Source organism: Zonotrichia leucophrys, chromosome 10 (genome assembly GCF_028769735.1).
Source record: "Zonotrichia leucophrys gambelii isolate GWCS_2022_RI chromosome 10, RI_Zleu_2.0, whole genome shotgun sequence".
In the NCBI taxonomy this organism is placed as follows: domain Eukaryota; kingdom Metazoa; phylum Chordata; class Aves; order Passeriformes; family Passerellidae; genus Zonotrichia; species Zonotrichia leucophrys.
Genome location: NC_088180.1, coordinates 7,972,944 through 7,999,214, shown reverse-complemented (window position 1 = coordinate 7,999,214; position 26,271 = coordinate 7,972,944). Strand labels below are relative to the sequence as shown.

The window sequence follows — 26,271 nt, the reverse complement described above, 5'->3', positions numbered from 1 at the left end:
GTGAATCAAGGGTCAGTCATATATATCCTTGTTCATATGGAAGGAGAAAAACAAATTTAGTGTTTCAGGACACAAAACTGCCAGTTCAGGAGATCACTGAAGGTTGCACTCCAGCTTGTAAGATGAGTGAAGTGGAAATGCCAAAAGGGCTCCTGCACAAAAAAGGTACAAATGTGCAGCAGGACCTTGACTGCAGTTTCAAAAGCACTGTGCAATGGCTGTAGCATAATTAACCGAAAGCACAGCAGTCTTGTAAAATAAATCACAGAATGCTCACTCTCTTCTTCACCTCTGTGTTGACTAGGTGCACTTATATAAAAAGCAATAGAGCTACTCTTGATTTAGCACAATCTGAGTTTGGCCAAGGTGACCGAGATGAAGCAAGCAGTGTAGAAATTCTAATGGATATGTGAAAAGGACAAAAACAGATACTGTAACAGTAGGATGACTTTCCATAAGTATGTTCAGAAGAACAGAAGACAAGTTCACTTATAACTGGCACTCCAGAATCTGCATAATATTTTCCAAAATAACCCAAGTAAAATCTGAGCTTCAAAATAGAGCTTCTTATTCCATTGATTTGAGACTGCACAGCTGTAGCACCACAGCATAACTGCTTTCAATTGTTAATTAAATACAGAACCCACTGAAACTCACAGGCACCCCAGTCTTTGCACATCTTTTATCAGAAATGACAAATGCAGGTGAACCTCTAGCCATAAACTGCTCCCTCAACCCAAAGGTTTTTCCACAGGATAATAGCCTACCTCTGGCAAGAGAGCTCCACACTTTTACACTGCTACAGAATTGCAAGAAGTCTTGCAGCAGTCTGTGAAAAAACACCTACTGCGCATATGGCCTGTTGCACTTCAAGAGGGTGCAAACAGATCCACAGCTGTGTAAGGCATTAGTACCTAGGAGTATTAACTTAGTTAGAGACCCTATTTTTCTTAGAAAATATGAAAGGCTAAAACTAGATTTAAATAAGTGTAACAATGGGAAATGGTAAATTCAGTATTAAAAAATTGGGATTAGCAGTATTTACCATACTGTATTGTTATGAAAAACATTACCTCTATCTACCTGACACTTTTATAGTTGCATACACCTGCTGCCACCTCAGGTTCCATTCCCAGGGAATTACTCATTCAGAGCTACAGGAAAGTGAAAATGTGGTTTAGAAGAACAAATTACTTGATTTGTTTCAGCTCATGAAGACAGCAACAGAGTGTAAATGAATAGGCAGGGCTCACTTTCCTTCTTGTCTTATTTTTTATTCTAATAATGTCACCTCCTAAAAAACGGATTTTTTTTATTGGTTTCTTTTAGACTACACCCTTTTTTGGATACATATGTTCTGCATGATATTAAAGGCTGGAATAGGATCCAGGGTTAACTCACATATGGCAGCACATGGCCATGTTTCTAGAATGCAGAGGGAACACTGAGAACTCTCCACACAGCTCACCTGTACTAAAAATAGGTTACTTGTTTGGGAGCACAGTGCGTATGTAGAAGCAAACAAATATGATACATAAAATTACAGAATACTTGCAAGATACAGACATTACTTATGAACAAGAGAAACGCTGCACTTCAAACACAGGGCAAAATCCTACATTTCATTAACACCAAATGGCTTTAACTTTCAGTTTAAAACAACCCAACCACAAAAACCCTAAACGTGCCATCAAAACTGCAATGAATACAAGACTGTTTTTAAAGCTAAGGAATCTGTTGAAAGGACTTCTGCACCCTGTTACAACTCTCCCCACAACAATCAGACCTTCATCTTACTATAGTTAGAAGAAAACACTTCATTCCAACCAAACGTTATGCACACCTTGACATCTTACTAGTATACACTTTTTCTCTCCTACAAGAAATATCAAAAGAAGAGGGCTAATAACCTTACTGAATACTAAGGAGTGACAGAGCTGCATTTACAAAGGTGATTGACTACAGGTATTTGAAATGCTAGAAATACAATTTGAGTATCTACACAAATACAGATGTTCAGGGGTTTTTTAATATAACCTTATCACTACTTTTTCATAGCAATTTTCTTCATTTATGTGCATATGATTGGTCATATTTAAGATAGGTACAAATACTATTATTTAAAGAATTTATTTTACAGCAACATTTAAGAAACCATAAATTTATGTCAGTATTACTAGAGGAAATCCATTTCTATGAAAGCTGTATATTTGCAATGCATTGTTGAAGTATATATTGCATTAATACTTCACTGTGCTTCTAAGCGTTAATATAGGTTATTTGTTTATTACTACGTCAAGGTTATTCATCATATGCAGTGTCAGAAAGCACAAGCTGACATCTCATATTGTCTGCTTCAAGGGCAAGACCAATGTGACCTTTGGCTCCTTCTTTTAAAAAGGATGAAATCATTCCAGAGGGATAATGTTGAATTGCACGGCTCCCTTCAAGAATCAATCTGCCATTTATGGTTTCCAATTTTCCATACTGTAGTATGGCTTGTTAAGATCTCATGGCTAATTTTCTCTTCAAAGTTTAGTGTTCTAAAATTCCCTAAATATCTTCCTTACTGCAATGTCACTTATGCTTACTATTTTAATCATCACAGAATTAAAATTTCAGATCATCAGTTCTTTTTAATTTTGCTAGGGTGCTTCTGGATTCTGTCTGGACTAAAATCATGCTGACCAGTGACTTCCTAGATCTAGATCACACCTTGAATCAAAAATATTTTAGATTCAATGTTTTTTTTCTTTCTAGATTCTGTTAAAATCTCCAAGAAAAAGTCTTCATATTTATTGACTTTTCTTGCTTTACCATGCTTCTAAGCTCTCCTATATTCAGCTGACACAGGTGTGCAAGTGATGGTAGAAGATACAGTTACCAGTGAAAACCCACCAGAAATAGAAATAGCTAATAGGTAACTGTGCAAAAATATGGGAGTGATAAAAATGAGAAGTGATCTGTCAACTATGGAGCTCTGCCTTCAGCTGCCTCTGTACCACGCCAGGGGAAAGCAGATGCACAATCAAATCATGAGCTAGATGTGAAGCTACGTGTATTATTTCACAAGGATGACAAGGTGCCTCCAGGATCTTGAAACATATTTGAACAGGCAACTCTTCCAACTTCATCAACCTCAAAGTGAGTACATTTTTGGAGAGGGATGAGATTAACATGTATGAGTAATTTTATTATCTGTGCGTGATACTGATTTCACTATAAAATTCAACCAAGGAGAATGCAGCATTCTTTGACCTAGCTGATAAAAGGTCAGAAAGCAATTTTGAATAATAAATGAGACCTGCTGACCTCATGACCCAAGTCTGGCAGGGTCAGCAGCAGCCCTCTCACCAGATGCTGATGGCAGATATACAAACGCAGACAGCTCAACTAATGAGCTTCCCGGATAAAGGTTTTAGATCCAGTGACATTTAAGTGCTATGCAGTATATAAAATAAACTTACAAATAATCTGTGCCATAAAAAATTAAAGTGATATTTACAGTGAGGTGCAATATGACATACTTTGTAATCTTCACTACAATGATTATTTTACTGCTTCTCCTAGGTGGCCATTAACCAGAAAATATAATACCTGACTAACACTTCCTCTAAGGTCTTTTCACGCTTATATGGTTCCCATTCAGTGGATGTACTTCGAAAAGACAGACTTTGATAGTACATTTTCTTGGCACCTCATTCAATAAAAGTCAACAAAAATTACTTTTAAGACAAGTTTGAATTTATTTTATTTAAATTCAAACCAACATATTTCTCCCTAGTGAGTAAAGGCAGGCTTAGGGTATTGTAAGACCAAGAACTATTTTCTTCTCATTGCTTCATGAACACTTCCACACAGAAATGAGTTACACAATACATGGTTTTTGGAGAGGGAAGTGTGCTAAAATTCATTCTCTCCCCTACCTTATATTTCACTCTGCAAATGTCTTATTCCATTCCAGAGCTCAGAAACCCTGAGTTTCAACATCACCCTGGGTGCTGGGTCTGAGTTCCATGAGCTATCATCTCATTCCTCAGGTATATAACCACTGCTTGTTTGAATTTGTAGGAATATAACTATATATTTATGTTCTGCATGAACTAGCAGTCTAAAGCCAAATTTCTAAATATCATTTTTGAGAACTGATTTGTAAGAAAAGATAATTGATTAGGTTCTCTTCATCAGCAAATAATTCACCATGAATACAATTAACTACAGCAACCACAAAAATTAGTTCTTCTGTCTTTTTAAAGTCACTATTATTAATTATATGGAAGATGTCTTTTAGCCACTTACTGAAGTCTAGAGACTACATTAAAAATGCTACAGAAAAATTATTGTGCTCTATTCAATTCTGTGTTCCTTTGCATAACTAATTTTAACTTATACAACTGGTGTTTAAAAGTCAGAAAAATTAAAATACTAGCTGGAGATGGAGGAAAAATACTGTCCCATTTCACTGAAGAGGAATCTGAGACACTAGGTTACATGAAGAAATATTTTCTTTTAAACTTCCTAAAATTTCAGCCTTTCAATTTAATTGCATTCCTGCATGGTCTTGAATTGTGAAAAAGGATAAAGAATGATTAGCTGATATAATTTTGTCAAACAATATGTATACTTCTACAATATTATTTCCCATTTATCTCCTCTTTCAGCTAACCAGCTTTTAAAATTACATTTATATTGTTAATTTTTCTTGCCTGTATCTAAGGTGTCCTCTATTTAGGCCATAGCTTTTCAGAGTCAGTAATAAAGAACATGAGCTCTCCAAAAGGCCTCCCAATCAATGTACACAATAAATTTGTAATATCTGCAGCGTTATGTACATTCTTCTTATATCTTCACTGTACATCAGCTCTTCTGAGTGCCACTGTACAACTTTTGACTGAAATGTTACCCCTGACATTTATAGATGGAATTTACCTACCCAGTGGTGACTGGCATACCACTAGGGAGAGAGCATCTGTATCCTTCTGATCCAGGGGCTGCCAGGAGCCATTCAGATCTTTTTAATCAGTGCTGATTAAGGCAAGTCAGATGACTACCCTGAAATTTATCACCACTTCTAAAGACCTTGTAGCTGCCGGTAGCTTGGGTAGCTCGCGCAAGGGATTGTCTTGGCCACTCGCCTTTCCTCTGCACTTGTGAGGACTTTGCAAGGGGAATTACACACTGTCTCTACATAATCTATCCCAATTTTTCACTGAGTCAAGTGTGTGCTCAGAATACAATTTTGGGACTTCAGTACTTTGTGCAGATACCAATTAAACTCGTTAGTGAACCCAGCTTCCAAATCTTAGTGCATTCATTTAGGGGACCAGTAACAGTAACCAGCTCCTGCACTCTCAGCCTGCATGCAATTGAAATAGAATTTGATTATAAGCATATTAAATTATAAAAGTTGCTCAAAAATCTGCCTGCAGCTTTGCCTCATGTATTTAAATGAGCAGTAGCTTCCACTACCAAAAAAGATTTTCTTACTGCATCTAGTGCATCAGTAAAATGTACTTGATGCTTCGATTTCTGTCTTGCCACTAGACAATTATGTGTATTGTAAGTCTGCTAGATTTCCTTAAAACATTACATTCAATTTGCCTTAAAATGGCTTCTCCATTTCATAACTACAAGAGTACAAGGAATTTTGGAAGTCAAGAGTTGTTCACAGTAGCTTCATACCAATTTTCCCAGAACAAGACACGACAAAGCTGTGCATCAGCAGAACCTTCTGCCTAGCAGAGTAAATCTTTCATTACATAAATCAGCTGGACTTATGTTAATTATTTACTGGTGAAATAGTGCAAAGCAGAACAGTGCAATCTGGAATTAGATTCAGGGTTTGGAGATACATCTCTTAATGAACACCTGAAAATGTAATCAAAGAGAGAGAAGGACTCATGAGATCCATCCAGTGGGATCACCTATGAGCAGAAATTCCATTTAGCTTTGCTCAGCAAGAGAAAACAAATGCAAATTATAGCGTTGATCTCACTGCAGGTTTGCAAGGACATATGTATGGAAAGGAGAATCAGAAAAATTGCTGTACCCAACTGGTACTATAATAACAGGAAACTGTTCTCTTTCAGAAAACCATCCTAGACAGGTAGTACACACTAAAATTGTTAAACAAATCTAGCTGTGTTTTGATGTACCCTTTGCCCCTGCACCATTGTAGTGACAGCTAATGCATGGTGGGCTGCTCTTTTCCACTGCTTGTCCTGCTTTTCATGCAATACAACACCACCATCCCATTTCATTTTTTATTCTGCACATTTATGCTGTGACTACATCCACCAAAGGATCCATTTTACCACTGTACTCTAAATGAGGAATGTGTAAATTAGTTCTGTTCACCAAAAATCAACATGCTTTTCAGAGTGTACAATATTTATTCTTTTTAACCTGGAATAGCTTATTCCCAAAAGCAATTAACATGCCTTATGCTCTTTCCTCTCCTCCTCCTAAAATCACTACAAAGAAAACTAGAAATTAGATTTTCATCTTGGTATGTTTTATCCAAATACAGGCCAAAAATCAAAGCCCTGGCTGCCAGAGTTCTAGCAAAATTATGCTTGAGAGGAGTCCCGTTCACTTAGAGCAGCTTCTGCTGTGGCTTTGATTTTCTTTTAAGTAATTACACATGTCACTTTTCCTTGAAAAGAATGTTTTATTTTGATTCTGAATGGGTACTACAGTTTTGCAACCTGAATGAACTAATCAGTTGTGAATTTTCAAAGTAGAACTTGTACATTATCACAGTAATAAACATACTGTAATAATTTTTCTTTTTTTCATTTCAGAGAAACAGTTTCTCTGCATATAAGTTCCAAGATGTCTAACAACCCAAAATGTAAAGCTTTTACTTGTATTCTGGTTCAGGGACATTAATTACTATGACAGATTTTTATAAACATTTTGTCATAAGTCATCATATTTTCTCAGTTCTTACACTGCGCTTAAAGTCTTCTTTTTTGAATTTCACTTAGGACTGACTCACATACATACTGGTCTTCATACATCTAAAAAAGTATTAGAGATTTATACTTCTTGTTCATACAGATTCCCTTTAATTTTATTTTTTATACTAGGCAGCTTATTCACCGAGTAAAATCTAGTTTTCTAGGAGTCCATTGTATGTAGGGAAGCTTTCAAATTTTACCATGTCCACAGGATAATTGAAAAAAAAAAGATAATCAGAGCCTCTGGAATGAATAATAATGGGTAAAAAAAATGTTTCTGATGAAAACAATTAGTTACAAGCACTACGAGTTGAAATTCAGTTCAGCGTTAAAGAGACAGTTTAGAAGCACATGGTACATTTATCACAGCTCCACAGACAAGTTATTGAGCTGTCTGTGAAAAACAGAGCCAAACAGGAAAGCTTTCAGCAGAAAGCAGTGGTTGAGGTCCTTGATTGATAGAGTTAGATGATGCAAAGCTGTCTGATGGCCTTTCTGCAAAATAAAGTGAAGGAACTCAAGGTCTTTCATGACGATCTCTGACCACAGATGAACAGCTACTTTATTACAGCACAGATTGAGGTTGCACCTTAGTCCATATTCTGCCACTTTTGGATGCACACGGTTAACTTTACCAACAATCCACTGTGTTTAACATAAGTGTCTGCCATCTTTATACCATTTTAAAAGGGCAGCGGATTGCAGTAGTTAGAAGCTTAACCTCTTTTCTGTTTAACTGTGGTGATTGAAAAAATATAATCAGTTTCATCACAGGGTTCTTATTGCAGTGATAGGGCTGATTGTTCAGGGGGAAGTGCTTCATTTAGAGATAAATCCCTGCTATGTGTAAGAGTCAAAATCTACTCGTGCTTCCTCCCTCAGAAAGGAACTAATTTACTTTTTCCAAAATGTAAATCCTATCTTCCTAAAGATTTGGCGGTGATTCCAATCTTCACTGATGTGATGCTACAGGTATCATAGAACACATCTTTGCAAAGCCTGAGAACAATTATAGCACATTTGCTTTCAGCAGAAATTGAATACTTATCTCCATGATTGTGATGTTGAACAAAAAAATTTTTAGATAAAGATACTACACTACCTGACCAATCTAAAGTACTTACAATCACCCAAACAATCCTGACTTGGGGGGCACAGTTCAGACAAGAGCAGTGACTTCTATTCACAGTAGAAATTGAGGATATTTTGTCTGGGGTTCTCACAGCTGCCTGTGATTCACACTGGCTAAGGCTGCACTGCCTGCTTCATTTCGAAGTACAACCTAGAGAAAAATACTATGACCCAGTCACTTCTACACTTACCACACTGACACTTCTGATTTTAGAAAAACAAAAAATTCCACAAAGAACTTTTGAGTACAGGGGTTTAACTGTGGGCTATATTCTAGTTAAAGTTTCTATTAGCCTAATTAGCTAATGGGGTCGCTAAAGCAACTTTGCAGAAGTTACTCTCATTCACTCTCTTCAAATGTCCTTTGAAGAAAAATATGTTTCCAGATATTTAAAGTCCTTTCTCCTTAATTATAGGTCTCTTTCCCTCATTGACAAGGCCAAAGTAGAGTCCTGGACTAAACAATTGCTGTAGGCTTCTTCCAAATGAACTATTCCAGTCTAGTGCAATTTATATTTGAAATGCTTCAATTCATCCTGGCATTCATTTGTAACTTTGTTCTAGGTTTACTCTCTCAGCTCTAGTGCTCCACTGTGAGCATCCTCAGAGCAGAACAAGTTACATTAAAGCAGTAAACATCTCTCCCCAGGAAGTGTCTCAGTAAAGAACCAAAGTGTCATTGATGGCAAAAACCTCAGTTCTAACAAGGACAGGTTCATATATTCAGACACTGTCTACAAGAATTATCCAGTTTTCTAACATTTTCTGTCCTGCAGTCATGAGTCTTGCTAATACCAACACATCTACTCCCCATGTCTTTGACATCCTTGGTTTTAAAGTCAGTGTTAATCACTACTCCCCAAACTCTTTTCCTCAGAATAGCTTTTTCTTTCCATTACCTTAGTTTAATATTTACTTTAGAGGCTGCTGCCTAAATTGTCTGGATATGGAATTCAGTGTGTCATCCATCAAAGGACTGACAAGACGAAGTCTGCCCTGAAATTCTGACTTTTGAATTCACAGAACTGCCTAGCTCCTTTTTCATGGTTGAAGTGGTATACAGATACTATGACCTATGTACTCAGCTTTCAACTCAGTTATTTTACCATTTTTACAATACCATACACCAGTAGTAGTTTTAAATTTTAACATTTTAAACACCTCACTTGATGTTATTTGGTTGGATCTATTCTGAGTGCTGAAACAAATGCTGCAAGTCTTACAGGATTTTTACGCAAAATGAGAGAGCATTATCTAAGCAGCTTTTCCTCCTGTATCATATAAAAGACTCCTGAGCACAGTGCCACCTAAAACTTCCTAAAAAGCAAGACGCTCTCAATTTCCTAGGTTTGATACTGGTCCAACAGAGTTGAGGAAAATAAAAACAGCACTGAGTGCTGTCAGTAGAGACAGGCACTGGGGAATAAAAAAAATATTTCGGTCTTAAACTTTAAACTGATGTTACGTGTTTCTACCCACAAAACTGTAAACAACTTCTAAAGCATTTAAGATGATCTCAGTGTAGTCTTTCTCTCTGATTAACATTAAACACGTTTTGACATACTAGAGGCTGAACTATGAAAAGGATTGCTTTACTACCTGGGTTGCGGAAGTTCAATCTTGAAATAAAAAACCCTTTAAAAACAAAACACCACGTCTGATTCATATAAATAAAGGTGTTTTAAAAACATGTATTGACTTTTCCATGTTATTAAGCTTTTTAGATGAATCCAGTTGTTAAATGGTTGTTCTAGTAACTGGCCTGTCACCTGGAAATGTTCTTAGATTGTTTTTTTGACACAATGTCCCTGCAGAAAGTTGGGCAGTGTGACACAGAGAGCACAGGTTTGCCTATCACACTGATTACTTGATGTAATAGTAAGCAAGCTTAAGTGAACTGTGTGTCTTCAATCTTTCCAATCACTTAGGGATGGGCACCAGAGGATACCATCCATCATCCATGGCCTGAAACATATGGTGCATCAGCAATCTTAGGCTGACCTAAATGATAGTAAAAGCTGCTATGCTGTTCACAATAAGGAATTGTTGTCCACTGAATTACAGGATTGTGATTAGATTGCTAACATGGCCAACTTGATGTATAAGTGAAGTGTCCAGGAAAGATATTCCCTAGGATCCTTTGAAGATTAATTTATACCCTTGAAATGTGCACCAATCACAGAATGAAAAAATATGTCAAGGTATTTTTCTTGTGAACAAAAAAAGCACTGCAGTGGTAACAGCTATTAATTTATTTTTGGCAGTTTTAGCTAACAGAATTCAATAAACAAGGTTCTTGAAGGTTTTTGTTTTGTTGCAAGGTTTTTACTGCTTGACTCCTAAAAAGCATGGAGTTCTACAACAATATCTTTTATAAGGGGTCAGTTCCCCTCACATTCTATTCTAAAATCTCATAAAGAATTGTAAGTATTACACAAAGGCAGCAAGAAAAAGACTGAAAATTCTTCATTTTGTATTATTGCATTACTATGTAATGGGCATGTAAATACACTGCAATATTATGTACCTATTTTCAAGCTAAAAAAATACACACTTGACCACTGATCCCAAAATTATCAATTTTGTCTCTCCATAAATTAGATTATGCCATGTTAGTCATTCATCATTTTAGGAAAAAATAACCCACATCACAGAGCCAAGGCTTCAACTGCATTATCAACTGTGGTGTGACATAGGGCAGGGGGCAACAAGGAAAGGGGGAGTTATTTTTCTAGAGTAGCTCTATCCCTTAAATCCTCTTTAATTAGTAAAACAGAGATAGTGAAAATCACATTTTAGGAAGCACAGGTAAAGAGTGAAAAAGAACATTATCTTATAACAGATATGAGCTGTATTGGAATGTAACTAAAAACCAACATACATTTGTGCTGACCGTCCAAGACCATTCAAAAACCAACTTAGTCCAGGCTGAAGTACATTACTCCCTTATAAGATACTGAACTTCAAAGAAATTGTTTCGCAAATATGTCTACCATATGCAATTATCATGACAAGACTGGAAAAAATGTTCTTTTCTGTCCCATCTTCCAGTCTATTTTTTTTTTTTTGGTGACTTGCTTTGCTTTTCCTGGAACATGTGAGGGAGATGTGCCTGCTGTGCCTGTTAGCTCAGACCTTCTGCTGGTGCATTTACTTTATTTCTAATGTGCTTGTAACCAGTGTAAGCCCTTAACCATGTACAAGTTCTATTTTAAAACATTCCTAACCACGCAACTAAAACATGAAATTTCATTACATAAAAGCACAGGTTTAAAGTCATGGGCTTTTTTTTTTTTTACTATTCCCCAATATAATCTGCTGACAGAAGTGTAATTCATATAATACACTATATATCACACCTTGACAGAGATAACAATGGTCACTAGTGAAAGGAAGCCCTATTGAACCTTTCAAGAGGACATACTAATTAAATAATAAATTTCTTCCTGTGCATTGAGAGTGGCCTTAATCTGCTAAAAATATCTGAGACACACCTATTAGAACAATTTGCATAAAATACCAAAATGCTACTTTTGGTATTTGGACCAGTGACTGCTTAACTTACATTAAAAAAAAAAGATTGTATTTTCAGTCAAGATAAAGACTTATATTCATTGCCAGCATTAAACTTGACAGTTTGGTGAGATGCAAAACCCTGACAGCACTTAATGTCCAAAAGAAACAGAATAATTTTTAGCATTACCATATTATTAGTACATTAAATTGAGCTTACATGCTTTAATTATGTCAGATAGGTTTTGCTTCTCTTTTTTACACTTCTGAAGAGAAAAAGAAAGGAAAAAAGAAATCCAAAACCTATTCAGATAAATGAGTGGTAGAGAGGAAAGAATACACAGACAAGGTACTAATTATTCTACAGGAAATACTTCCTGGATTCAGGTTCCTACTTCACCCTCTTCACTAGGCTATCTGAGCATCTCCTAGTAGTGCAGCAGGTGATGTGACTAACATCCATCATAGGAGAACAATAGTGGCACCTGGTCTTTAGGGAATTAGTGATACATATCTTCAATGTGATATAAGTTGGATTTTTCCAAGAGTAGGGAAAAAAAATTCTTCAGCTGAAATTTCCTCAGATACACCAGAAAGCTTTCTGTATTCTTTAATTCTTACTTCATTTGAATAGTCATCTTTACCAGCAATGCAATTGAAGAACTAAAACATTATGCTGAAGTAAGATAGGATACTTGGTGGACATAACTTTGGTCCTTAAAATAAAGCATATAGGGAAATGTTAAATATGAACCCGCCATGAGAGAATGAGAGAATACTGAACAACTTAAGATTCAAAATCTGGAAGTCATTGTGTGCTGATTGGTTCCACGCACCATGCAAATATGAATTACTATTTCTCTTAATGATGCTCATTTGCTTTGAAACAACACTGAGTTTACTTTTATATAACAAAGAGAAACAGATTCTATTTACGAGACAGGAAATACAAAGAGATGCATTAAACCTTCTAAAAATGTGTACAGGTGCAGAAGTGCACCTAGAGATGAACACATGGTCCATCCTGAAATTTAACAGCTCTGTTGAGAGAGATTCTAGTGGTGATGGATATATGTACCTCCAACTGGTTCAATATTTTCTTGATAAAGAATACTTTTCTTGGTAGGAAAGTAAGGCTTGTTTTGAGCTATTTCCATTTTTTGTTTGCCGAGACAGGTGCCTTGATCTCATTATTAGAGACAAGCACTGTGCAGTTGTGTCACTTTGCTGCATGCTAGCTGGGAATCTCTACTTCCATACTAATAATGACTTGTATAAATAAAGTAGTTTTACCTTTCAGCATGTTTTTCACAAAACATGTATGAAAAATTTCCATCTTACTGAAAACTATTGGGAGCAGCTTGAAGTAATTTCTCTTTCTGCAAGTTTTTTTTAAACAAACAAAACTATTAAAACATTTAACTTGTCTTACTGCCAGATATTAGTAATTCTGTTGGCTCAATATTTGCATGATCAATTTTATAATTTCATCCCAAATAAGGTAGGTGAGTCTGTTAATCTGGAATTCAAGGACAGAAACATTTCAAATATATGTAGTTATAGACCAAGTTCAGGAAGTCATTCTGTATCTCCTAAAAGTTTAAAAAATATAAGATGCAAAATTCAAAGGTACCTTGCTTCATGCATCATTAAAAAGAATCCCTTAAATAAATTGTATTCCAATTACATGACAGAAAACTAACTAAAGCATGACAAAAATTGTTCACTGCACACTGCAGATTGTTCTGCCTTCACTACTGCCCAGTAGAAGCCATAGGTAACTGCAGTCAAAATGTCTCAGAAAGATTTTATTCCCCATGATAAGGAAAATTCAGACAACAGAGCCTGAAGAAAATATTGCCAAACTCTTGCAAACATTTTTCAAGCATGCCAGCAATATAATCATATATTGTTGAGAAGAGAACTTCTGCCTGGGGGTCATCCCTTTATCCATGCTCTTCTGAACCACTCCTCTCTCAGCAAGGCATCCAACTCTACAATCTTTCTAGGGTAGAACCTATTTAAGTCTTTCCTGCCCTATGTTTTCCCATAGTATCCTACATAAATATCGAACAGCAAAGAAATTAATAAAAATAGTATCAGGAGATTACAAAACATCAATACAGCACAGAAAAACTCTAGATGATGTCTTATAAATATGAACAAGGTATTCTAATACTGTGTTACCTATGGCTGTTAGCACAGAGCTCAGTTTCAGTTTTAATTATGGACTATACACAGTTCTACTTTTTCTCCCACCTCAGCCTGCCTCTCATATTAGGCCCATCTAGAAAATCTCCAGCTTTGCAAGAACTATTTGCACAAAAAATTCTAGGGGAAGTGCTAGAATTTAAGTAATCTACTTTTGCTATTTTATTCACAAGATTTTACAGAGGCTGAGTGAGCAAAAAAGCACAGAGAAATAGGGAAACATCACTAAGGCCATCATTCTGTCCTCTTTATTGTCTACACTCCTTAACACTGTGGACAATAAAGAGGACAGAGTCTGAGCAGTTAGAGATTATTACCAAATTAAAACAGCAGGACAAACTTCAAAATATAACCAAACCAAGGTGAAAACATCCAGGTTTTGCTCTTTCTACCTTTGTGAATAAAATTAACTCTGTGCTATACAGACACAAATGGATTAAAAATGAGAGTATGACACACAAGAAATGAAAACATTACTTTGTAACTTATACACTTATTTCTTATGCTATGTTCCGATGTCTTCCAGTTGTAAGGGTTTATTTGACCCATGGCTCTGTGACAAGAAATCCAAGACTCTAACAAGGATTTCAGGTTATATACTCTTAGCAAGTCTGAACACTGTGTTCAACTAAGAACAATGATATAGGCAAGGAGACATTCAGACTAAGGAAACAAGATGTGACAAGGAGTGGCTCCTCAAAAAAAAAACCCAAACCAAAAAAACCCCAAACCCAACAAAAGAAGAAAAACCAAAACCAACCAGTATAAGACAGTCTTAGAGGAGACTAAGTAACAAGGAGTATTTGCAGTTCTTTCACACGTTATATTGAAGCCCCAAGTCAGAACTGTGAAATCTAAGATGAGCATTGCACTTTTCCTCACCAAATGAATTTCTAAATAAACAGAAGAGACTAAAAATGAACCAATGATAATTTTATATGTCTGTATTAACAGCTCCTCCCCTCCCAAAGTATTTATCTTTAAAGATTTAAATAGAGCATTAGAAATTCTTTGCATTCAGTAAACACTGAAAAAGCACATAGAAATCAAAACTGACTAAAGTTTATTCCGCATTTGAATTTAGAATATATGTGATCCTTATGCCTCCTTGACCAGTGAATCCTATCTATCCTAATGTTTTGTAGGAGTCTGAGATGGCGCCTTTTGAATTTGATTTTGTGTAAAAACACACACCAAATCTGATTTCTTCTACATTAAGGAGTCCTCTGGTAAAATATATGATGCATGGAATGAAATAAGCTGTAGTTCTAGAATGAGTCTTTAAGCTTACTTCCTTTAGTACTTGACCACTAATATTAAAGACTACTGGATCAAACTACAGTTTTAATTGGATATACAGGACATGATACAGTGGTATAGTTAAACTGCAAGTTAGATGCTAAAATATGGCATTGATTTGTATTCTTTTACTGGAAATATTTGTAATATGAAACTAGGACACAATATACTCATTTTTAATGCATATTCCGTACAGAGGAAAGCTACTGCTGTCACCAGGTTATGCCCAAAGTATATTCTTCAAATAAATGTTAGATTAATTGGTTTGCTGTTTCTCAGTCTAAAATGAGATTACAGATTAATCTAACTCACATTAATAATGATGAAATGTTGATTATACAATTCCTACACTGCTTATTGCTAATGCACACACACAAAACTGGCCTGCACATAATTTTTCAAAATAGCCTGATGTCTAATAATTTAATGAATTGTTACATATAGGAACTTGCCCAAAAGCACAAAAAACAAGTTCCACCTAAAACCTTTGTTTTATTGGATGAAATGTTTGTGCTAGTAAGAAGACCAGATTGGATAAAGAAATTTCATTTTGGAGATAATTTACTGATTCCTCAGGTTCTGTTGGAGTTTTCTGCACATTTAGTATCTCACCAGAACACAAGCAATATAAATTATATAAAAGTGTTTATAGTTGAACCGTGTCAATGCATTTATCCCCCAAAAAGTTGCTTCCCCAGCAGCCAGGCAACAGAAGTTTTCATTGAAAGCTTGTATAACTTTTGTTGGCATCAGTGATCCAAATGGGTTAATGCTCCAAGTCAGGATTATCTTTTGGGTCTTTGATTGTTCACATACAGAGTCAGAATGCATATGTGCACTAATATGAAAAGGAAGTAGGTTATAACAAGATGACAATGCGAAAGAATATATCAGAGACAGAGCAACCCTCCTCTTTGGCTGCACTTCCTTGACAAAACCTTCAGACAGCAAGCAGGCAAGGAGTTTCATCTGCTATGTAAAAAGACAGACACAGAATTATTTCCTAAGAGCTGACATAAAAAAGTCATCTGCAACTGGACAGGTTTCTGAACGGCTGACAATGGAAGTGTTTAAAGCCCTGTGCCGCAGGTCACTATTCCTCTCTAGCGAGCAGGAGCTGTTATATCCCGCCCTGCATTGATTTACCATTACTGAACGGATTCCTCATTTTAACAAAACATATCGTTAGATTCTAGGTAAGTCTTTGACAATTCTTCACACTGGCCTATGGAATTCAATTGGCACCATTAATTTCACTATGGTATTTATCAGCAGAAGCTTTTTTCCTGCATGAACCAATTTATTTAATTGAATAGTTTAAAGGGCTCCAAAACCACATACAAAAGATGAGGTTATAGCTAACAGCTTTCAAATATACTTAAAAGCTTGAATCATTAGCAGTTGCTTAAACTATGAATTTTTAAGTGCAAGCCAGAATTTATTTCAAACTAGTCTCAGTGTTGTGATTTTTTCACATTTCATTTTTTCACAAATACAGCAGGCAGTTAAAATATTATGCTATATTTAGGAATAAAGCCTATGCTTTGCTGTCCTTCCACTTTTCCAGTTTTTGGCACTCCTGGAATATCACATGCATAATTTCCTCAATTTATTAACTGAGTATTAAGTTCCTAAACACATTTATTCCCCACAATTTTTTTTAAATGGTAAATAAATCCAGTTCCTCAAATTTGACAAAAAACTGAGGCACACAGTTCCAAAAGAAATGGAATGCTGTAATGCTGTTCCAGATAAGAAATTTTTGGCTCCCTATGTATTAGAAGAAACAGGCATCAGAGGATGGCACATGGGAAACTGCTTCAGTGCAGTAGCTATTGGGAAATTGCAGTACTACACACAAAATGCACCTTAACTGTGCAAATATTTTGATATTTCCACAAAAAAAGGAAAAAAATCTGTAGATGACTCATTGCTGAATGCCCTGAGGATAAGCAATGAGTTACCACTGAGAAAGACAGAGGTTCAGATCTACTCCAGGAGGGAATATCCAATTTCTTTGTGTCCAATCAGTGGGCTAGGGAATGACAACAGTGGTATTATCCCCACACTTCCTCTGATCAAAGAAGTTCTGCACGTGACTTGGTATGGATTAGGTATGTATGTCATAAGATCAAACACTACAAATGAAAAATGAATGCCAGCATAGTTCCCCTTAGCTTTATGCTATGTGGATATAAAAGTGGATAAATAAATTTTCAAGACCTGAAAATCACTGCCTGTGATTCACAGGAGAGTAGAAAACAACCATACTGACAACCCGTTAAATGGTACTATTAACCTGAGATTATTGCTGTGTAGAAAAAGGCACAAAGGGATAAAGTCCAATATACTTTTTCAGAATTATGATGAATGTCAAAAAAATTAGGGAAAACCTAAGCTTCTTTGAAGAACTGAAGAAAACCTTGCAGAAATCAATAGTAAGATTGCTATCAATATGTTTGGAATAGGTCCAAAATTATTATCTCTGACATTAACATAAAGAAATTGCAGCTGTTTGCATTTATAATTCCTTTTAGCAACAATGGAAGAATGTACTAGGACAGAATAGAGTTTACCCTTTCTCTGACATGCTCTATATGCACAGTTTGGGTTTTTTAAATTCCTTATGCTGGTTTCTGGAGAAATATGAGTTTGGTGACTTGGGTTTTTTCTTTTGTTGTGGTTTTTGCTTGTTTGGAGTTTTTAATTCAAATAAGCAATTCTGTCTGTACGGACCCACAGAAAGATATGGCGTTTTAAATTATTCATCAAGTGAAACTTGTCTACATTTAATCACCCTTAACCATGAAGTAAGGATGCAGGAGCTTCAAAGGAATAAGTACCTTTCTAAAAAAAAAAAAAAAAAGCCCCAATTATATAATATATTATGAACTTTAAAGATTAAAACTGAATGGCAAATTCTAAAAATCTGTGTTAAAAAAAAAACAAACAACCTTCTATTCACTTCCGTGGAAATTTGTTGAGTTAAATAAGATTAAACATCTCTAGATCTAACTTCTTAATTCCAAGTAAAGAAAAATGCAATGCAATACAATGCAATGATGATGGCAGCCAAGATTCAGATTCTTTTACTTTGGATCAGAGGGCACAGAGCCAGTCTTGAACTACAACTTAAAAACCCAAAACAATATTTAATCTTTACCTTGATATTGCACAAGATGCCAACTACTGTACAGCCCATAAACACAGAATATTTAATAAATTATGACATATCTATTCCACTGGTCATGGACTTACTCCTGCATGGGTTTTTAATAATTTCTGCATTTCATTTCAAGACACAAATAGTTGTACTTTTTCATATATTAGTAACCATAAAATGATTTGTTCAATTCCCTATAAGCTCATCAAGTTTTACAATACATATGACAAAACGCTACAAGCCTAAACAAGAATACTTCTGCTATTACATATTGTGATAAATAATGGAACAAACATAAGTGGAAATGAGAACAAAAAGAAGTCTAATATAATATTAAATATAGTGCAAAATCTCTTTTGCAGTCATTCTGTATGTTTTCTGCCTCTTTCAGACTACACTAAATTCTGAATATGTAAAAACATCCACTCTTCTTTGCAGCATGTATTTACATAGTTCAGATCATGAAGCATGAAAAATTCATAGCTGGTACAAATGTTTATGCCTGTTGTTCTCCTATCAAAGCAACTTTCTAGATGTTTTTTGAATAACCACAAATAATTAGGTTAAGAACAAAATTACAGTAAAAACCATCTGTTACTAGACATACAAAAAAATCCCCCTTTCAGAGAGTGGAAGTAACTCCGCTGAATTCATAACTTGTTTGAGACTTAATTAGAATTAAACATCAATTGACTACTAAAATCATACCAGCACTTTTTATGTAACAGAAATGTTTTTTTCATCTAGTACAGAAAGTTTTGAAATAAACCCAAAGATCTAAACACATTTGGAGTTTGAAGACACCTGTATTTTGAACTTTCAATTAGTTCAATTTTAACTGTAAATCTCTGTCAAAATACTTGATTGAAATATGCCCTGAAAATTCAGGAAATTAGGTCCATACATGAGCTTTACAGCTGGGGCTGCTTTAGTTACAATGCAGGTTGAGCCAAACCACATAAACAAAATGATTTGAAACAATATTAAATGTAAGCAAAGTATAAACTCATATATGACAATCACTGAAAGTGTTTTTCATTTCAAAGTTATAGAGACACCTCTTTGTACTGTGGCCTGAAGCAAGTATCACTGATCATTTTTAGTATGCTGGAACAAGGATATTGGTAACAAATCTTCATGACAGACACATACACTCAATGAGATAATAAATTAGTTTCCCAAGTGAAGGCTCACTAATAAGATTGGATCTAAAATTTAGGTCACTTAATTTTAAGACTCAGCTAATGGGCTAAAAAAAAAAAGTATAACTTCATAACATAAATTCAGGTTCAATCTTTTTTATCATAAACATTAGCACCATTGTAAAGTTGCAAAGAGTAAGCTTCTTGTAAAATGAAATGATCTAATTGTAAAATGCATTTGATATCTCCTTGCATGGAGGTTATTTCTAAAAGAAAAATAAAATATTCTGTATTACATTATGAAGTTATAAAATTTGAGCAATTAATTTTTAGTGCTGTGTAAGGTCTGATGTCACTGGAAAGATAAATTTGTAAAACTTCTTTCCAATATGATTTATTGATTCTATTTCAAATACAGTGCTTATTTTATTTGCAAATACCAGACCTATTATACAATCAAAGAAACTTTACCTTTTCTTCTTTAGTATTCAGAGGTGATGAGAGAGTGTGAAAGTCCTTAAACTCCTTGACAATCATATGAGAAAACTCCTAGCCTGATAAACTCAGAAATAGGCCATTTGGCTTGTCTCACACAGAAATAAAGTATTGTGAGTTCTACTCCCAGCTTGCTCTGCCTTCTAGAGGAAGTTCTTTTAAAATTATATACCAACAAATTTTCCACTTACAAAGAAAAGAAAATTTTCTGAGAGGGATGTTTTACAAGGTTCTATAGTGATAGAACAAGGGGGAGTATTTATAGTGAAAGAGGATAGATTTAGCTTAAACATAAGGAGGAAATTCTTTATTGTAAATCTGGGAGGCACTGAAGCAGGTTGCCTGAAATTGTGGACGGCCTATCCTTGGGAGTGTTCAAAGCCAGACTGAACAAAGCCTTAAGCATCCTGGTCAAGTGGAAGGTGGCCCTGCCCATGTCAGGCAGTTGGAACTAGATGATTTCTAAGGTCCTTTCAAATCCAAACCACTCTATTATTTTTAATGTACTGCAAATCCCTCTCCTCAGTCTTTGAGAGTGTCCAAAACTTACCATTTCCATTTTCTACTATGGCCAATGGCTGTCTGCAAATTGCTGTCTTTCTCAAGGGATTAAGAGTCCTCTGAACTTCTGCCAGCAGCACTGCTTGCATTGCTTCAACAATCTGTCATAAATGCAAATTATGATTGGATGATATCAGTACCTCAATTATTTATCAAAGTATTTGACAATTTTAACCAACTTGCACAAACTCTTGAGATTGTCCTGGTGAATGTCATTAGAAAAATAAGTCTTTCAGACAGTGATAATCATGTGTGTCTACATTGACACTGAGGAAAAAAAAGGTTAACTAGATGGCAATAAAATAGTGTAAGTTGTCAGTCAGGACTGCTTCCCAATATCTATGAAATCTAAGGTTTCAACTTAAATATGAATTTAAATGGAACACAAAAACTTTAAGTTTAATATATGTTATTATAAACATTTTAAGCTTATACACTATTTATATTATAAAAAAGCTATTAAAATTATTTGAGTTTCACATGGCTAAAAGTTGATATGCAGGATCCTTCAAACTGCCTGGAAGAGAGATTGTTTCAACTCACTAATCAAGTACTTGCCCTCAAAAATATCAATAACTGCCCTTGTAAATTCAAATCATTAAGTGGAACAAAGGCTGTGGGTGTCCTTTGTGACAAAATCCTTTATTGTAGACAAATATACCAGAGTCAGGTCCACAAATGTAAAAGTTCACTGCAAGTGAACCCAGCCCTATGTGATTCAATATAGCACAAACCTTCATCTTGTTATAATAGAACTTTATTTTACAGGGGACACCAAAGGCAGTTTCCAGTTCCTCACATCTATACAGCCCTGAGCTTTGGGGATTGCAGATCCTGACTTTGCAGCAGACTCTTACAATATATCTATAATAATTAAGAAAGAGAAAGAAACACGGACACATTTTCATTGTCCTGGGGAATTTTACACAACAAAAACAATTCTTACAGAGGTACACTAAAGAGATCTACAAAGAACCTGTCACTAATCTGGATCAGATGCTCTTTACTTGTATCACTGCTGTGCATGACAGGCAGCATCTTAAATCAAAAAACTGTAACAAATGGCACAACACGATCTTATTGTAGAGGCACCTGTAGATGTCTCAGCATGTTACTTGATTGTGTCTGTCTTTTGTCAAATGCCATCTGCATTTCCACATGGCTTGGTGTGGTTTCATGTTTAGTTATGTCTTCTCATGGAATCTTACTCCAAAATTTATATACCTCCTAAGAGCGTGATATTTGCAGTATTTGCAGTACTTGACAATTTCAGTGTCTTACATTTAAAGTCTTTTCAGGTGAAAAACTGTGGAGCAGCTTATTCCATACCTTATCTTTCAGCACACTAACCTCCTGTGCTAGATAAGACCAGTATCATTGTATATGCTGGTCATTTGCTAAATGCACTCAAAAATATAAATACATAGATCGCACATAATCAGTTATGCTACAAACACAACTTCATAAACATATTAACTACTTTCTGAAGACTTCCAGTGACTGATCAGGTCAGCAAGAGATTTTATGCATTCCACATGACAATTGCAATTATTCAGGTTTGAAAAGGAAAGGAAAAAACTCTTATTGTAAGAGAAAGGGGAGAGAAAAAGAATTCAGAAGTAATATCGAAGATGTGCAGACAGCAGGAATATAATAAACAACTGATAAGCTCAAGATGAAATGCTGGAATCAATTGAATGTGAATATTTGCAGGAACTATTTTTGTCTAACAGAACAGGGGACTATTACTGGAGCACCCCTGCAAAACTCAGCTCTGGAAAATATTCTTTGCATTTGAAGTAGCAGAGAGTTGCTTTCAATTTCAAAAGTAATATCATAAACTAGATTTGTAGCAGGTATTTCCCCTTTCTGGAATAAAATCTATTGTTGTCAGAGTATAACATCTTGAGTTTTGTATCCCTGAATATTAACTCACTCAAACAACAACACAACTTTATTTAAATGCATATTTCTAAAATGAAAAATGCTCTCTAGATTTCACTCCTTAGATTGCTTCACTGCTGCCTGTCAACTCTCAAAAAGTTATTTATCTCTCAAGAGTTCAGATTCTTCACTAATAATAGGGATGAGCATCATCTGACCTGAAGAACTCATAATTACATGACTTGCAAGTTGTTCTTAAAGACTGTTGTAATAATTAAAGACTCAGGATTTTTGCTCTTCACTAAAGCATTTTCAGTCCCTTCTATAATAACACATTAACAAAGGACACTGTTCTTATTCTGGCCTTTTGTTCTCCTGGAGCCAAAAACGGCATTTTTGATCTAAGTTACATGTGGTTGTTAGGGAAAAAACTCATTCCTTAAATAAATGCTATTAATAGGAGCACTTAGATGAAAGATTAGCAGAAGAGTTACTTTGTCACATCTAAACATTTACTTTAAGGCACACTTCATACTGTAATACTAATCTGCTTTCCACAGACCTGAATGGCATGACTTATGTAATCGTTTCCCCATAAATTATAACTATTAGGTCACATTACTGATTCCAAATACTAAATTACAGCAAATGGCACTTAAGGATAACATTGCTACAACTGACACAGGCTATTTCCTACCTTTACAGATTGGTCGTTCCAACAACAAATGAGTTTCAGCAGTGAAATGCTCCCCAAGTCTGGGGAATGATATCTACTTTTACCTGAAAAACACAGATAGCTTATGAACTGACAATATATAGAGAAGCACACAAACAGAAAAATATTTTAACATCTTTAAATTTTCAGCAACATACCTGAAAAGATCTGAAAAAATGTGATTTCTTACAACACACTCTCATCCAAGGTAATAAACACAGTGTTCAGATAATCTATTGCTTTAACATTTATTCTCATTCCAAATTTAATTTGTTTTTGGGTGGGTGTTTTTTTGTTTGTTTTGTTTTTTTGTTTTTTTTTTTTTTTTTTAAGAACTGATATCCCATGGAGTATTCTTTCACCATAACCTTCTAAATATATTAAGAATGCTTTATGTTTTGGACTACTTACCTATGCATTCCCTATTCTGCTGTCCAGTCTGTCCTTGATGCTAAAGAACAAGTTGTTCCTAGAGTCTCTGTTATCTGCAAGTCTCAGATCAGATTTTAATTTGTAAATCTGATCAACTGTATAAACTAGGAGATATGGCATATAAATTAGATTACCTTAGAATTTTTACGTCACTCAGTAAATCTATTTTTATGTTCCTGAACATTTTAGTCACCATTTCCATATGTTTGCCCTACTTATTTTCTCTTGTCATTTGATTTTATGTTCCATCTCTTTTTTCCAATATATATTTCTGCTATCATTGTAAGTTCTACAGTTGAGGTGCATATAAGGCTCAGAGAACAAAAGGTAACTAATTTTTGATTAAGGTATTAAGGTTTACCCACACAGCACAGCATCAAGATTTGTTGTAAAAGAAATTTTCAGTCTAGACATAGCTTATTCTGTAAGAGGAACACTATATTTTCCAGGTAATATGTGCTGAAAAATCTCCATATTCTGTTTAAGTTTTTATTTAAATGTTCTTTGGTTAGTTACATACTGCAAACAAACCAAGGCTGGCTTGCAAAGCCAAGATTGACGAGCGATGGCCTGTGGGACATTAACAGGAACAGATTACTTTATTCTGCCCTGAGCCAGAAGTCTAAAGGCATTATTGAACAGTCAGGATGGCTCTTGTATTACTAAGGCAACAGTTTGCTTGGAGGGCTGTATATATTATTGGGTGGGCACGTAATGGTGATGAGGGAGATGGGGGAAGGGGGTGAGGGCAGTGCTTGTCTTATTACATTGTTCTTTTTCTGATTGCTGGAAAGTGTCTTTAGAAACTCAACTAAACGTCTTGTCATACCAGGAAAAAATAATTGATTCCAGTTAACACTTTGTTTACACATTTTTCATGATATTCACAAAAGAAACAGTAATTCAGTTTCTCTGTTTGCAGATTGGACAGCATACAGAGCAGCATTTTTTATCATTATTGAAATTCAACTCTATATTTTATCAACAAAAAGCATGCAAAACCAGAACACTTAAAAGTTAATACTGCCAATTCACATACTTACTGCTTGGTAATTCTGCATAAAAATTGGGGCATGAAAGTGTTATGGCTTCTACATTTCGCCATTTGTCATGTACAGATTCTGGTTTCTGCGGACTTAAAGAATATGAAACTATTAAACAAAACCAGAACACACATACAAGAAATCCTATGTACTAAGGAAGCATTGGGGTTTTATTACAGTAGGTACTCTGATATCAATTATTATCAACCCCAATTAAGTTTCTCCTTAGAAGTCACTCACATTCTTCTCTCTACAACTTGGTATTGAAACATTCACAAATATGCAACACTGAAAAGTCCCATCCAAATTCAGGATCTTAGGCCTAATAAACTTTGAGCCAAATGTGAAGCTCTATTTTGCAATAAAGAAACAAATTCATATGTAAAGAACTGAATTAAAATACCATTTTCACAAAAGAATTTGTATGGGTTTTTTCCTAATACACAGGACAAAAGTTCAAGGGAAACTAAAAGCCTTTTTTTATAGGTTTCCCTTTTTTCCACAGTGGTAAATAATTTAGAGTATCATTACAATACTTGGGATTTCAGTGGATGGCTACAATTTAGGAGACTAGCACATACATATGCTTGCACTTTCTGAGTCACTAACTCAGCAACCTAACCCTTGAAAATAAAGGATACGGATGGTGGAGAAAGGGAGTAAAAAACCACTCAAAATCCTTGCACAATTTAGAACTTTCTTTCAAATAAATCACTATAGTAACCCACATAAACTACATTTATGTGTAATTTTAAAAATAATACATTTGCCTTTCAAATTCACTACAGTGAACAGTGAGTTGTAACATTTCAAAAGACTTTACAATACCAAACCACTCTGAAAGCTTTCAGCTTGAGAGCTGTAAGTTCGAGACACAAATGTTAAAAAGCAGGAGAAAACAAGTTTGTTGAAGATCTTTTCTTCCCAGCTTCTTCCTGTCTCTGTCCCACTTTTATGATCTGACACATTTTGCTGCAGGTTCCTTTATTTTCACAGGCTGTGTCAAGTTGCAAAAACCAACAGACAGACAAACACCATGCAAGCTGTGAGAGCTGTCCTACTAACTGCTTCTGCAAATACTGTGGTGAATTAGAATTCAGTATGTAGGCTTCTTTTCCCTTGAGCCAACTGTAGTTTTGGATAAAGCAACTGTCCAAAGAGATTTGGCTGCATACTGTACTTTTTGAAGGGCAACTCACCAAAATAACATTTGTTAAAGATGGTAGGGTTTATATCTTCATGTATTCTAGAGAAAACTTTAAAAGTATATAGCATTGTTCTGGGGCGAAAATCAAAAAAACAAACAAAAAAAAGGGGATCTTTTTTTTCCTTACAGCAACTTTAATACTTATAATTTTACAGGATATATGTCCCAAAGCCAGGATGTCCATGTCTGGCAAAAATGCTTGATTTTGTTATGCTAATTAATTTCAATTACACAATGTCCTTCCAAAAGAGTGCTTTCTAAAAGGCAAGCATAAAGTACTTTTTTGCGTGGAAAGGAATTCATGTTCAAGCTGGAATCCCCAAACAAGTATTAATGTAGGTGTTTGTATTGAACACGGACCAATAGGCAACACGATTAGCAGCAAAAGTAAATGAGAAATGTGCTTTTGTCCTGCAGGATGGTGCACATGTCTTGAGAGAGGCTGAGTGCCTGGAGCTTTGTGGGAGATGCAGATATTTGCTGCAAGATCAATATTTTCTGTCCCCCCTTCTT

At 35.2% G+C, this 26,271-nt stretch overlaps 1 protein-coding gene across 1 annotated transcript in view; it reads right to left on the bottom strand.

The window, feature by feature from the left end:
* The window catches only part of WDR72 (WD repeat domain 72), a 95,331-nt gene that overhangs the window by 17,363 nt on the left and 51,697 nt on the right, over positions 1-26,271 (bottom strand). The window contains exons 16-18 of the mRNA XM_064722007.1: positions 24,552-24,643; positions 23,059-23,141; positions 20,467-20,578 (exon numbers count right to left, since the gene is read on the bottom strand). Coding sequence (XP_064578077.1) covers positions 20,467-20,578; positions 23,059-23,141; positions 24,552-24,643 — 287 coding nt within the window. The remainder of the gene's footprint in view (positions 1-20,466; positions 20,579-23,058; positions 23,142-24,551; positions 24,644-26,271) is intronic.